The sequence below is a fragment of the Eublepharis macularius genome, chromosome 15 (assembly GCF_028583425.1).
Source record: "Eublepharis macularius isolate TG4126 chromosome 15, MPM_Emac_v1.0, whole genome shotgun sequence".
Lineage (NCBI taxonomy): Eukaryota > Metazoa > Chordata > Lepidosauria > Squamata > Eublepharidae > Eublepharis > Eublepharis macularius.
In genome coordinates, this window is record NC_072804.1 from 31,434,432 (window position 1) to 31,448,678 (window position 14,247).

At 45.1% G+C, this 14,247-nt stretch overlaps 1 protein-coding gene across 2 annotated transcripts in view; it reads right to left on the reverse strand.

Moving 5' to 3' along the window:
• Window positions 1-592: 592 nt before the first annotated feature.
• The window catches only part of MFSD2A (MFSD2 lysolipid transporter A, lysophospholipid), a 40,858-nt gene continuing 27,203 nt past the window's right edge, over window positions 593-14,247 (reverse strand). For both annotated transcript variants that reach the window (XM_054999282.1, XM_054999283.1), the window contains 6 exons: window positions 13,673-13,756; window positions 8,382-8,465; window positions 6,142-6,254; window positions 5,093-5,236; window positions 4,481-4,657; window positions 593-1,412 (listed from right to left, as the gene is read on the reverse strand). In XM_054999282.1, coding sequence (XP_054855257.1) covers window positions 1,349-1,412; window positions 4,481-4,657; window positions 5,093-5,236; window positions 6,142-6,254; window positions 8,382-8,465; window positions 13,673-13,756 — 666 coding nt within the window. In that variant the 3' untranslated portion in view covers window positions 593-1,348. The remainder of the gene's footprint in view (window positions 1,413-4,480; window positions 4,658-5,092; window positions 5,237-6,141; window positions 6,255-8,381; window positions 8,466-13,672; window positions 13,757-14,247) is intronic.

The window sequence follows — 14,247 nt, forward strand, 5'->3', positions numbered from 1 at the left end:
TTTAGAGTGTCATTTTTGTGCACATACCAGCTAGAAAAATTGCCCACCTCTTCCTACTATTCTGGGCCCCTCACCCTGGGATTCTAATTGCTCTTCTATAAAAAAACACACCCTAGCCCTTTGTCCTGGCAGACCTACCTAGCATCTTTGCTGAAGATAGCTCCAGAGTATAAGACTCCTCTCTCCCATTCCTTGCCATTAGAGTCCAGGCCATCAAGCATCAGGGATTGGGAACTTCTGAACCCCTGCCACAAATTATTCTTCAGCCTCAGGGCAACCAGAAGAGATGCAATTCCCATAAAATACTAGCAATGTTGCCCAGTTTGCATAAAGCCAGCATGGTATAGTGGTTAAAGCATCAGGCTAAGCTCAGGTTTGAATCTCCACTCTGCCATGGAAGCTTGCTGGTCGACCTGGGGCCAGTCATAGACTCTCGGCCTAACCAACCTCACAGGGTTGTTGTGAGGATACAGTGGTGGCGGGAAGAACAATATAAGGTTCTTGGAGTCCCCATTGGAAGAAAAAGCAGGGCACAGATAAAGTTAGTAAAACGATTTCCAGTTCTTCTACAGGCACATATGCGCAGACAATGTGGATGTCATTTCTGCATTTTAATTACAACTATATTAATAGTTTCACAGTCATCTTGCTGTACAGATATATACAAATTGGAGGAAAAAACAAGTTTGTATTTACAACAAAATTAAGTTATTTCAATTAATTAGGCTCTCTACATGCACACACACGCACGCACACACAAACATAAAAACAGCAAAACACTTGATATTTCTACATTAGTCATGTCTGATTTACAAACCTGTACGAGGTTCAGTTTGGTGGGTTCACCTTGCCCATAGTGTAATATACACTAAGTAGCACCATATGGGTCCACAATACAAATAACAATAATAATAAAAATAATAATAAAGTTAATGGTACCACAGAGACTTGCGCTTGTACTCAGTGCCAATGGTATCAGGTGGATTAGTGGGGTTGGCAAGGGGTAGCAACACCCTTAGAATATCACCGCTCCAAAGACATGTGTCATGTGCAAACTAAATTCGGCTTGGCATCAGTGTTTATTTCATCAAGAGGTACCTTTACCGCAGCACTGAATACTGTCCTGCATTGTACACACATACGATCAGTGCTGAGTGAAATCCCATATGCAGGCACAACATAGACCAGTGTTTGGCTGTTTCTCCAGAACATTCCAGAAGGATGTCGCAGAATACTCCCCTCTGTGGGAATAAGTCAGCATCGTTCCTGTGCGACAGAGGCTGCACCCGCCCCTTCCTGTCTAAAGGTCCCCCAGTGTGTAAACAAGTGAAACGAAGGAAAGCCGGGGTCAAACGATGCTGGCTAGCTCTGTGGAGTCCGACTCAGAGCTGCTGTTACTGCTTTCTTCCTCTCTGGGGAAAGGAAGGAATTGAGAATAAAGTTAAAATTCAAATAAACCCACACACACTTATGATCAAACTATCCCAGTTCTGGAAGCGAAATGAAAGAGCGTTACAGTTTTCCATTACTCCCTTAGGCCGGAGAACATTTCACCCCACCTCATGGCTGCCAGCTGTTTCACAACATGGACCTATGTCCTCAGTGTAAAGAAATTTGTGTGGCAAATATTTCCTTCACTGAATTTGTCCTCAATTCCTCCATAAGTTGTGAGAGACGGACACAAGTCACAGACACAAGTCTGACTGCCAGCAAGGCCGAGGGTTTGGAATCCAATTAACACAGCTCCTGGGGTGGACCCTATCCTACCACTCTTACTGAGCAAAATCCACCTTGAGTTTCAGTCAGAAAGGCAGACTATAAATAACAAACAAAAACATTTATAAATAAATAGATTTAAATATTTATACCTCACCTTTCCTTCTGGCTCAACCTTCCTCTAAGGAGCCTTCCTCCAATTTATGTTTGAGTTGGAGGAAGGCTCTTTAGGCTGAAAAATGCCTGGATCTATCCTACTGCTTAAAAGCTATATACTTGTTTTACATCATACCACCAGCCTCAGCATGGAGCAACATTGTTCTCAGTCTGAAATTGTCACCAGCAATCATCTGGCTCGGCCTTCATTGTCTAGACCCATGGTGGTCAACTTTTGGAATCTGGTTGGCCAGACTTTTCCTGGCTCTTCTTGCCCTCCATAGAGCTTGGCTGATACAAGGGACTCTTCTTTCTTTCAGCTCAAGAAGCTGACAGCTATGCCTGCCAATGGGAAGTGAGACGTTCCCCAGAGGTCTGTAAAGTCACCAAAGCCTTTGGGACTTCCTAACTTGGGACACTGAAATAGATACTCGGCGGACTGTTTCTGATCTATTCCAGTACAGAGTCTCTCCTCTCTGAGACTCAAGGTGGATACAAAATTTAGTAGCACAATAGGAAAAGTGTAAGACATAATAAATATGGTAATAAAACTGGATTGTGAAGTTAGAAAACAATGCAATAAACACAGTATACGACTCAAGAAATGCAAAAACTGGATTGCAGGAATTAGAGAACTATACAGTAACTAGTACACAGTAATACATACAGTAAGCAAAGCCATAAATTACAGCACTAGTCTCTTTGTAGAAGTGTCCACTTTACTACAGCTTTATTCATGTTGGAAAAATGGCATTCTGTTCACATGGTACTTTCAACCTAGCAAGGTAACCTGGTTCAACTTCCGCATTATCACAGAGGCTTTTGAGATGACATTATTTCCTCAATGATGGGATGGGCCATGTAAGCCGCCCCAAGACTTTCCCATATCCATTTCTCCTTATTAGATTAAGAGTTCAAGAACCTACTGCTTTTGTGCCAGGCACCTAACTCTTTCAGGATTTTTTTTAAAGATCCCCACTTAGCAGGGATAAAGCAAAGGAAGGCAAGCAGCGTGCTCCTTATTTATGGCACAGAGTGGCAAGAGCTGGGCGGGGGAGGGGGGACAGATTTTTAAAAAATTATGAGGGACATAATTAGATTTGTATCTTACTGCATTCATTTGAATTTTACCTGTGGACTTGGTACAAAGTCTCCCCATATGAATGTTACTGTGCAATATTACAGGCAGGCCATACACAATAGCTGATACAAGAAGTCTTTGCATAAGGATGATCTTTTCCTTCTTTAAGACAGATTTTGGTTTCCTGTCTGCGGATGCAGTGTCAATTTCATTAGTGGATATTGCTGTTTCCACCACTGTCATTTGGGGGTTGTGTTTATCCAGAGAAAGAAAGGAAGAACGGAAGAACAGAGAAGAGAAGAGAAGAGAAGAGAAGAGAAGAGAAGAGAAGAGAAGAGAAGAGAAGAGAAGAGAAGAGAAGAGAAGAGAAGAACCAGATCTGTGTAATATCTATCTTCTAAATTTTGGAAAACATCCAGTCTGGTGAAGGGCTCTGGTGATGAAGAACTTGCACAGAGTTATTTGGCTGGTCTGAATAAAAGGTATTATTAACACAGATTTTGTTCTTGTTCTTCACAATGAAAGGGAATATTATGGTGTTTGTTTTTATTCACCTGCATGAGACTTCCTACTTGGCACTTACAGGTGTCTATCTTTGATGATATCTTTTTGTCAGTACGTTTGCTTGCTCCCTGGTATGTGTTAAGTTTCACAGAGGGAGGAGGAAAAAAAGGACCACCAGAGGTCAAAATAGGAAACCAGAGAAATGCATCTGCCAACCTAAACAGACAGGATTACTCAGCATTTTATATTTAGCCCCCTTATATTTTTTTTCAGACTGCTGCATCAGAGACACTCAACACCCAGTTGGCAACATGCCATTAGATGCCAGCTGTATTTTGAGCAATAAAGCTAACACGATGAGCAAGTCCCCAGAAGTTTCACTTGAACCCCTTGCCTCATAGAGTGTGAAACTTTATAATTATTAATAAATTGTCACAGCAAGTCAGGACTTGGCAGGGGAGACAAAAAGAGGATCCTTTTTGGAGGGATGGTGACGTGTAATTTTTTTTGGGGGGGGAACAAAAACTACTAAGTTGGGAGAAACAAACAAATAAGGCAATATGTTCAAATTGCCGCAGTGATGAGAACATGCGATGTATTGGGGTGGGAGGGGAGGGGAGATTTATAGTAGTTATGCATGTTTGCTTTTTCTATTGTTAAATAAAGTATGCAAATACAATCAGTCTGCTATCATTAACAGCAACTTCTACAGATGCACAATACAGAGTGCAAAATTCTAGCTCCTTTGCCAGCCACTGTTCTCTGAAGCCCTTCCTGAGCCCAATCTGTAAAACGGGGAGGCCAACACATTACTTGAAAGATATGCAGGGACCCAGCATCTGTAGTGATGGGTTCTGAACCGAACACATTACTACGTGCAAACGTCACTCCTTTACTTTCTGGTGGAGTGGATGACCCATAGAACAGGAATCCCAGACAGGAACCTCACTTGGAGAGCTGTGTGCCCCTGCTGTTCTATGGCTTTCCACTTTCCTCTTCTCCAGTTGCAAGCAGGGAACTCACCGTAAATCCTGCAGTGCCTTCTTGTTTTTCCTTCGCCTCTCCTCATCAATGGGGTACAACTTGAAGAGTAGGAGGCCAACGATGATCAAAGCCACAGGAGCAGCTGAGACGAGCATCTTCAGGGTCAAATGCACCTCCTCTGGTTGGTTGCAGCCCCGGGTCTTGTATCCAGCAAAGCTGTGGAAGCAGAACATGTTAGCTTATTTATTTGTAGAGCATCTCAAAATTAATATATATATATATATATATACACACACATGGACCACTTTACCAAAACTGATCTTCAGTTTCTCCTACTATACCACTACCATATCCAAGAAGCCTCTCTCAGATATAATTAGATTTTTTGAGGTGGGTCAAGAAAACAAAGCCTGTCCTGAGATGCTACATTTAAAGCCACAAGTAAAAGTCTTTGTAATGACTTAAAGACTAGCAGGTTTGTGACTCAATAAATTAGCCAGGTTTCAAGATGCGACAAGATGCCCTTCTGCTGCCATTTTTCAAGAGAAGACACCAACAGATTACTTCCCACCCATTAGATTTAGCTAGATGGCCTCATTCTGAAATGGCTATAAAAATAACATCATCCAGCACACAGAAAGAGGGACTTACTCTAAACTGAGGGTGGAGATCCCAAGAGACACTCCAGAAGCAAACTTGGTGAAGAAGACATAGAAGGAGAAGAAGATTGCTTCGTGCCCAGCGGAATCCGGATGCTGAAGCTTGAAGTCATCCACAACATCTGGCAACATGGACCTACACAAAGATGAAGGAAGTTGTCAAACATGCTCCCCTTTCAAATTATAGGTGGGGGAAATGTAACCACTAGCTGGGGGAAATGCCCATCGTTTAAATCTTGCAGGATTGGATGCAGAAAAGGCAAAATATGCAGAAGACCCTAGGCAGACCTGGATTTCCTATATAAGGGTCTGTGAAAACAGTTCCACCGAAGACCATAAGAGCAGCTCTATTGGGTTGGACCCACGGTCCATCTAGTCCAGCACTCTGTTTTCCACAGAGATCTACTGCATTTGAACATGGAAGCCATTGATAGGCCTATCGCCCAAATCCCTCTAAAAACTAGTGGATGTCACTGTATCTTGTGGCAGTGAGTTCCACAAGTTAACTGTGTGTTGTATGAAGAACTGTCTGAAAAAAGCTGGGTCCGTTTAGCTTGGTTTTATCTTCTGAAAGTGGCTGTCCAGGATCTCTGACAAAGAAAGGTCTTACCCACCATTCTTTACCAGAGATCCTTCTTGAGGTAATAAAGGGTCAAACCAGGGACTTTCTCCATGCAGAACACAAACACTACGACTCGGCCTCAACCCTTCTATTTTATCACAGATAGATCAAGATAGGTAGCCATGTTAGTATGTCTGTAGCAGTAGAAAAGAGGAAGAGTCCAGTAGCACCTATAAGACTAACAGAATTTGTGGTACGGTATGAGCTGTCATGAGCCACAGCACACTTCTTCAGATACAGCTAGAATGTCATTCTGGCTGTACCAAGTGAGCTGTGGCTCACAACAGCTCACACCATGTCACAAATTTTGTTAGTCTTATAGGTGCTACTGGACTTTCGCATTTTATCACAGAGTTTGGAGTTTCTCAAGAAACATGAAATGAAAGCATAGTTCTATAATTAACTGTAAATGCACTTACCATGGCAAAAGGAAGGCAGCAGCTACACTGATCCCGGCTGCAACAGCGACAATGTAAGTTACAACAAGGTTACTTTTCAGAATCACAACCAAGATGAGGAATGGCATGGCTGACTGCAGAACAAGAGAAAGAGATTATCATTGTAGACACTTCATTTAAGAGCTTTATTGATATTTTTGTGTATTGATAACATCTGAAACATTGCCCATACATGGGGCTCTCTCATTTTTATGCTAACAAGTCCAAGCAAGCAACCCCTGGGTCTGATTCAGACATTATGCTTCACAATTAGGGTTGCCAATTCCGGGTTAGGAAATTTCTGGAGATTTGGGTGTGGAGCCTGAGAAGGACAGGGTATAATGCCATAGAGTTCCAAAACAGGTGATCTGATTGCGGTTGCTGAGAGATCTGTGATGATTCTGGGAGTTCTCCAGGCTCCACTTGGAGGTATAATGCTAGAGGGGGTCCAGCCTCCAAAGCAGCTATTTTCTCCAGGGGAACTAATCTCTCTATTCTGAAGATGAGTAGTATTCCAGGAGATCTCCAGGCCCCACCTGGAGGATGGCAACCCTTCTCCCAATGACCAAACTATAGTTTGGAGTATCCTATATGGCCATCCCTCCTCTTCCTACCATTCTAGGTTCATATCAGTTTGAGAGCCAGTTTGGTGTAGTGGTTAGGAGCAATGGGACTCTTTTGCTTTTATTATTACCTGGTTTCTAGACCAGAGTGGAACCAAAAGGAGAGACTGAAGCACTGAGCCAGAGTAAACAATACCTCTAGAAAGGGAAGGGGAAACTTTCATGGGCAGGTGGATGAGGAAGGTGTGAGAACAGAGGGTTTTCTGGGGCAGGAGAAGATGGCCTATTAATTTAACTAAATTATTTTTTTAAGTCAAATTTAATCCACCTCCATCAATACTACTTTTATTTGCTGAGGAGGAAGGGCCAAGGATAGTTAGCCACCAGTATATCAGTGGGCCTTGGACATCTTATGAAGCAAGAGTCCTCCAATTTTGTGGTGCTGGTGGGCACTTCTGGAATTTGAGAAGAGGAAGGAGCACCATTACAAAATGACTACCACGAGCAGGTTAACCACAAAATGGCAGCCAGGAAAGGACAATCAGAAAACATTTGGAGGTTCCACACTATGCATCCTGCTAGGACAGAGGCAGCTATTTCTGAAACAGTGCTCCATGCAGACCCAAAGGTGATGTTGCCTGGGTTCTTCTAAAGCACACGTGTAGACACACTGTGCTCTGAAAAGGTAGAAGAAAGCTAGAAATTAGCTCTCTGCTTTGGAATTCGGGAAAGAAACAAATAGGCCTCAGGAAACTACCAGAAGGCAGCAGGACATTAATGGACACCACACTGGGGATTGTTATTAGAGGAATTAACTCTCATAGTTATGCTACCTGTCCTGTCATGAGGAAGACATAGGGAGGCCAGGTTGCCTGCTTTAGTGAGCAACCTCCAAGCCATGGTCCTAGCCATGGGGGGAAGAGCACCCACAACACCACTTCTGGCTGCACAGCTGGAAATGATGTCATGGCCGGTTTGGTGTAGTGGTTAAGAGCGTGGAACTCTAATCTGAAGAGCCGGGTTTGATTTCCCACTCCTCCGCTTGAAGCCAGCTGGGTGACCTTGGGCTAGTCGTAGGTCTCTCAGCCCCACCCACCTCACAGGGTGTTTTGTTGTGGGGATAATAATAGCATATTTTGTAAACCGTTTTGAGTGGGCATTAAGTTGTCCTGAAGGGTGGTATATAAATCGAATGTTATTATTATTATTATTGTGAGATATCTAGAATCTTCCCAAAATGCTGTGGTTGCCATAGAGTTTCAAGAAATCCTAGAGTGTCCCATAATGTTGCGATAGCAGTTTAGGATGCCATTTGCGTAAGTCTTTGTCTCCCCAGTTTCCACAGAAAGGAACAGGGCTAAAGCCAATAAGAATAATGACTGAAGAGACCCTCGAAGGGGCCTATTAAGGGCATTCATTCATTGCTTCATGCTGTTCAGTTCTTGCTCTTAGCAGTTTGGATGAGGCCTACCCCACATTTATTCAGAAGCTGCCCAGAAAGTCTTCGAGCTGGTATTTTTTTAATTGTTATTGTCCTGGCAGCACCAAGCGAGATGCTTCAGACTCGATCTGCTTGTTCTGGCTCCTTGAGAGGCTTGGCAACTAGAGCCGTAAGCCATCTTTACGCCGTCCCTTCTCCGCTAGATTGTGTTTACTCACCGAGATGCCAATGTAGACTGCCGTTTTCTTTCCAAAGCGAGTGAGAAACCACTGCCAGAATGGGATGGTCAGAGTGGCAGAGAGCTGCAAGACAGCAAAAAGGAGGAGGGGATAAAAACACCATAATTACACCGTCAGCCAAATGGCAGCCTCAGCAGCAACACTGCGTAAAGAGGGGAAGGGCAAGCTGCCACGTTGCCTCGGCAAGCCCAGACCCTCCTGCCTTCACACAAGTTGATCCAGAGGAGCTGCTGCTGCTGCTCCCCAGTTCCACAGCCCCAATCCTGCACATGTGTGTGGAAATGCTTTCTTTCATTTTCGCGGCAAGCCTAACCAGTAATCAAAGTTTTCACAGTCACTATGTATTACTATTTGATCCCATAATGGCAAGGTAGAGTCAGAGATGACGTGCAAACCACTGACCACTTACCTCCCCCATGCTGCCTGGTCAGCAGGTCCTTCATTAGCTCCCCACCACCTTCCACATCCAGTATCCACACATTATCTTAAGTGCTCTTTGAGGAGCTGCCTCTGCTTCCCTAAATATTCCTGGCCGGCGGTTCCAGCCCTGCTATTCCAAGGGGCTCTACTTGGTCTTCCTCACTGCCAGTTTTGTCCCAAATTCTCTCCCTAGAGAAGAGGAAGATGCCCCTCATCATTCAAATCCCTCCTGAAAATCCACCAATGTGGTGCCATCTCTGGTTTAACCCCTCCATCTCATTTCCTTGTGAGCGGAAGCCCAAAAAGCTGGGCTCACACTCGTTTTCCATTCCCTCCTTCCTCTCTGTTGTGACCATTCTCGCATGAATATTATATCATATATGGGCGGAGTTCCCGTACTTTCCTCCCGCTGATGGGGAAAAACCGTAAAAAGAAACAAGCAGGGCTTTTTTCCAGCAGGAACGCAGTGGAACGGAGTTCCAGAACCTCTTGAAAATGGTCACATGGCTGGTGGCCCCACCCCCTGATCTCCAGACAGAGGGGAGTTTAGATTGCCCTCTGGCACGGAGGGCCATCTCAACTCCCCTCTGTCTGGAGATCAGGGGGTGGGGCCACCAGCCATGTGACCATTTTCTCCTAGGGCAACCCACTGAGTTCCACCACCTCTTTTCTCAGAAAAAAAGCCCTGGAAACAAGTACACCCCTGCCAATATATGACTGTGAGGCCATTTGCTATTTTTTGTTTTCACTCAGAGATTCTTCCCTTCCGTTTCTCCTTCCCAGCCATCCCTGTTGTTCCACCAAGGAACGGAAACCCTGGGAAGAGATGCCAGTGTGGCAAACTCCAAAACAAAAATGCCAGTTTTCCTTCTGGGGCTTGGCAAACCTCAAGTCCCCGCCTCATTTCTTTAGAGTAGCAGCTTGGGCCACACCTATTTCTTCAGAAAGCCAGGAATTTGCTACGGCCAAGTTAGACTTCTTCCCTCCATTCCCACCCATCTAGAACCAAGCGAGGGAGACCTCTGCCATGTTTCCAAGGCTGGCAGGAATTCCAGCTCTGCTACAAAGACAGAAACTGGGGGCAGCTTCCACTGTGATCCACTGGAATATATTTCATACTCCCTACAGAACACACATGAAGGCAAAGGCCAGTAGCAGCAGCCTGGACTCCTGCCTATGATCCTCTGACTAGGTCACAGAGCCAAGCTTCAGACCCTTTCCTGAGCTTCTGCCCATAAGAAGCAGCAGAGACAGAAAGAACACCAAAGTGAAGGGTTATTTGAAATTTTCTGCCTGGTCTCCTTTAAAGTGGAGATGCCAGGAATGGAACCCGGGAGATTTCTGCATGGAATGTGCATGCCCTTACCCTTTGTTGAGCATGACAATAAGGTATCAGCAATTTCGCCTTTATACAGCATTTGCAAATTGCATATGGCTATTTTTAACTCGTTTCAGTTCAGCAGACTTGTGCCCCTCTGCCAGCAATTTGCATGCACAACATGTGCCGACAATTTTTTGCAGGATATACAGCTACAGAAATGCTCCTTTAAAAAGGTCATCCCCCAATTTTAGAATTTTGCAGAGTTAGCCACCTCCCAATGCCTTCCAGACTGAGCTGTTCTACACATTATGGCAAATCAGGTGGTAGACAGATGGCAAAGGTTTGGATGGCAACACATCTAATTGTGGGGGGGAGGCATAATTTTGCATGCTCCTGCACATAGATAAAACCTCCCTTCATTTAGGAAAACTAGCACACCAAGGAAAATGCTACCTTTCCCCAGACAGGATAATTTTTTAAATGCTGGAAAGTCCCTAGAACTACCATGCAAACAGCCTTAAAAAACTGCAGTCCCTCCCCAAATCACCATCTGAAATGATATACAGATCCACAACTCCGCAATCTCATTCTGTCACATGGCAGATAGATAATTACTGCTGAGACCATGGCTTTCAAGCTAGCCTGTGCCCAATGCCCATCTGACAGTCTGCAAAACTAGCCAGTTGTTTTGTGGAAGGTGATGATCAATGCACGAGAAGCTCAACTTTTTCCATTCAAAGAACCCTTAACAATCCCTTCAATTGAATGTTAAGGGCAGGGCTGTTTTTCTGGGAAAAGAGGTGGTAGAACTCAGTGGTGGAACTCAGGACCACACAATGGCATCACTTAGGGACAGCTGGAACAAGGAGGGAGTTTTTTAAAGTTTAAATTGCCCTCGGCGAAAATGGTCACATGGCTGGTGGCCCCACCCCCTGATCTCCAGACAGAGAGGAGTTTAGATTGCCCTCCGCACCGCTGGAGCGGAGGGCAATCTAAACTCCCCTCTGTATGGAGATCAGGGGGCGGGGCCACCGGCCATGTGACCATTTTCCAGAGGTGCCGGAACTCCGTTCCACTACGTTCCAGCTGAAAAAAAGCCCTGGTTAAGAGCATGTCTGAGCTGCTGCAGACGAAAAATAAAAACGGGGCAGTGAATTGTTTGGAACAACAGCTGGCTGAACACTTGCAGGATGTGCGTGCACATGGGGGGAGTGGTACTTGCAATGACAAGAGACCTCGTAGTACCTGTATAATGCATGGTGGATCTCTTTCCATGCTGTTTGAGCATGGCCTCCATCAGGCCATCGGGCACGTGTGCAGATTGTACCACAAAAGGTCCCTTTCGCATTCCCATGCAGGAGGATTTTAAGGAGGAATTAAAACGTGCATGGTTTCCAAATCCATGCACTCCCACAGTAATTTAGTGCAATCAGCATATCTGTTTTCCTCTCCTTCACCAAAGCAGGCTAGGACTTGCCATTCGCAGTGAAGCACTGGGTCTCGGAAAGCAGACCTAGCATCTCTTGCAAGTGTTGAGGCAAAGTCATTAGCTTTTATGCTACAAGGGACTTGGGGAAGAAAGGGATCCCAGCTTTCGCATTTTTAAACTCGAGCACATTATGGATTGGGCTCACTTTGAAGCTGCTTCAATAGAGTAGTTGGTGCAGAAGACCAAGATGAACAACCAAGTGACCCACCTTCAGTCTTTGATCACTTCATTATGTTCTTGTCCCAGCTGATAAGGATAAGTTTACCACACAAGACTGAATATGCAACCCTCCCCAAGAATTACGAGAGAATGAGGAGATTAGAGGCGGGGCAGGGAGTGGGCAGCTTGTTTATTTCATTTACAGCTCACCTTTCTCCCCAATGGGGACTCCAAAGCAGCTCACATCATTCTCCTCTCCTCCATTTTATCATCATAACAACCACCCTGTGAGGTGAGTTAGGTTGAGCATATGTGACAGGCCCAAGGTCACCCAGCAAGCTTTTGTGGCAGAGTGAAGGATTCGAACCTGGATCTCCCTGATCCTAGCCAAGCACTCCAAATACTACACTATACTGGACATCAAGCTATGAGGAGGCCGCCAATCGACCACGGTGCATGCCACATCAGACTCCTTTGTGGGAATGGATTAACACAGTACAGGCCTTCTTTTCTTCATGGCCCTCGGTTTCATTTCAGCCTGAATTGCTTTCAAGAGTCTTAGATGCAGGGGGAGGGTCAGTCCACCCTACCAGCAATGGGTTCTCTGCATTGGCAAAACATTTCCAAACACAATGCTCCCTCCCCGTTTTGCCTGCCCCCTCCATCAATCAGCCTACAAAGCCTTTCCCAGACAAATCGGCTCCCATTCCTTCTATTCAGTGCCTCTCTCTGATAAACACTCAAGCCTCCTTTCTTCTCATGGTTAAGGGTAAAAAAAAAATGGCAGCATTTGGGCAGAGAAGATTTGCATGGCTTTTTATCCTCCACCCCTTTTCATGAGCAGATTCAACCAGGAACAAAGGATGCAGTGTTCTTACCCACTGGCTGTATCGTTTCAGGAACCACGTTAAGGAAACGCTTCCCTTCTAAGGTTACCCGTCTTTCAGCTCGGCACAACAACATCCACTGCAGCTCTTCAGAAGGACATAGCTGACTTCTCTATATTCTCCTTACGGCCGCAATTGCACTGGTACTTTAGCACCAATCAACCGCTTGGAAGCACTCCCTGCTGCTATACATTTATACAGGATTAGTGGTAGTTTGGTGCTAATTACTGCTCCACGAGTCACTAAAAATTATTGCTATTTCCCAAGGCTGCTCCATGCAAAGCCAGAACCAGTGGGGTGTAGCTGTTAGACCAACCCAATAGCCACTGGGGAGACTACCACAGCAGTGACCTTGGGCCATTCACTGGGTTGGATCTGAACATCCTCCAAGAAGCCTTCCTCCAATGCCACTTAAATAGGAGGAAGACTCCTTACAGAGCAACAGCAAGTTCCACTTTACGAGAGTCAGCATGGCGTAGCTGTTAGAGCCGTCAGAAGCTGGGAGAACCAGGTTTGAATAACCACTCTGCCATGGCAGCTCACTGGGTTACCTTGGGCCAGTTACACTCTGACCTACCTTGCAGGGTTGTTGGCAGGATAAAATGGAGGAGAATGTTGTAAGCCACTTCCATGAGGAGATTGAGGTATAAATGAAATGAAATTTTAAAAAAATTATGTGACTCTTGGGATTGGGGAGGGGTAGAAGAGAGGGCCGAAGGGTTAATAAATTCTTACACATTCTAGTCCCACAAGTACACAGTTAGATATTGTATTATTATTGGCATTATAAACACTTCTAGCATTTTATATGGCAGTTTTGAAGTGCTTTGCCTATAAGGAACCCTGAGATACCACTACAAGATGGCCAGTATTAATGTGTGTGAAGATGGCCAGTATTAATATGTTGCAACAATGAGTAGCCAGTGTAGTAAACTAGATTACTAGGAAAAGGTGAATGGGAGAGAAGGGAACGTGTCAACTGTGATGTACATACCATGATGGCCAGGAGAATATTCTGGAAATCATTGCGGAATCCCAAGGTGTATGTACAGAACAAGGCAAAGTTGCCTTCCAGCAGCTGAAAAGAAGAGAGAACATGGAAGTTATCGGAGGTGGCCCTGAAAATGGTACTTGTCCCAAAAAGGAAAACATGCACTGTGTTTCTTTGCAACAGCCAAGGACATTTTGCTTTCCTCGCCTTCACTGTCAGGATGCAATTATGTTTTGTGCAGTTACCGGTGTTGCCAAGGAGCCCCCCCTCTCCTGTTCTGAGGCCTGCAATGAACTGTGTCAGTTTCCTGCGTTGCTTAAAGACACACTAAAGACCGGTTTCCTGATTACCCTGCATGTGTGAACTCCACCACACGTGTCAGTTTCCTGCCTGCATTATTATCTCCTATGGACTATGCCGGTCTCCTGTCCCTGCTATGGACTATGTTGTTTATACTGTTTCCTGCCTCCATGGACGTCTGCCTCACCTGGGCCCAGAGCCATGCTGTTAGCAGCACGGTGCCAGCCAGGGAAAGCCCTCAGCGAGCCTGGCCAGGTGCCCCCTGGTCAGTTCCCACA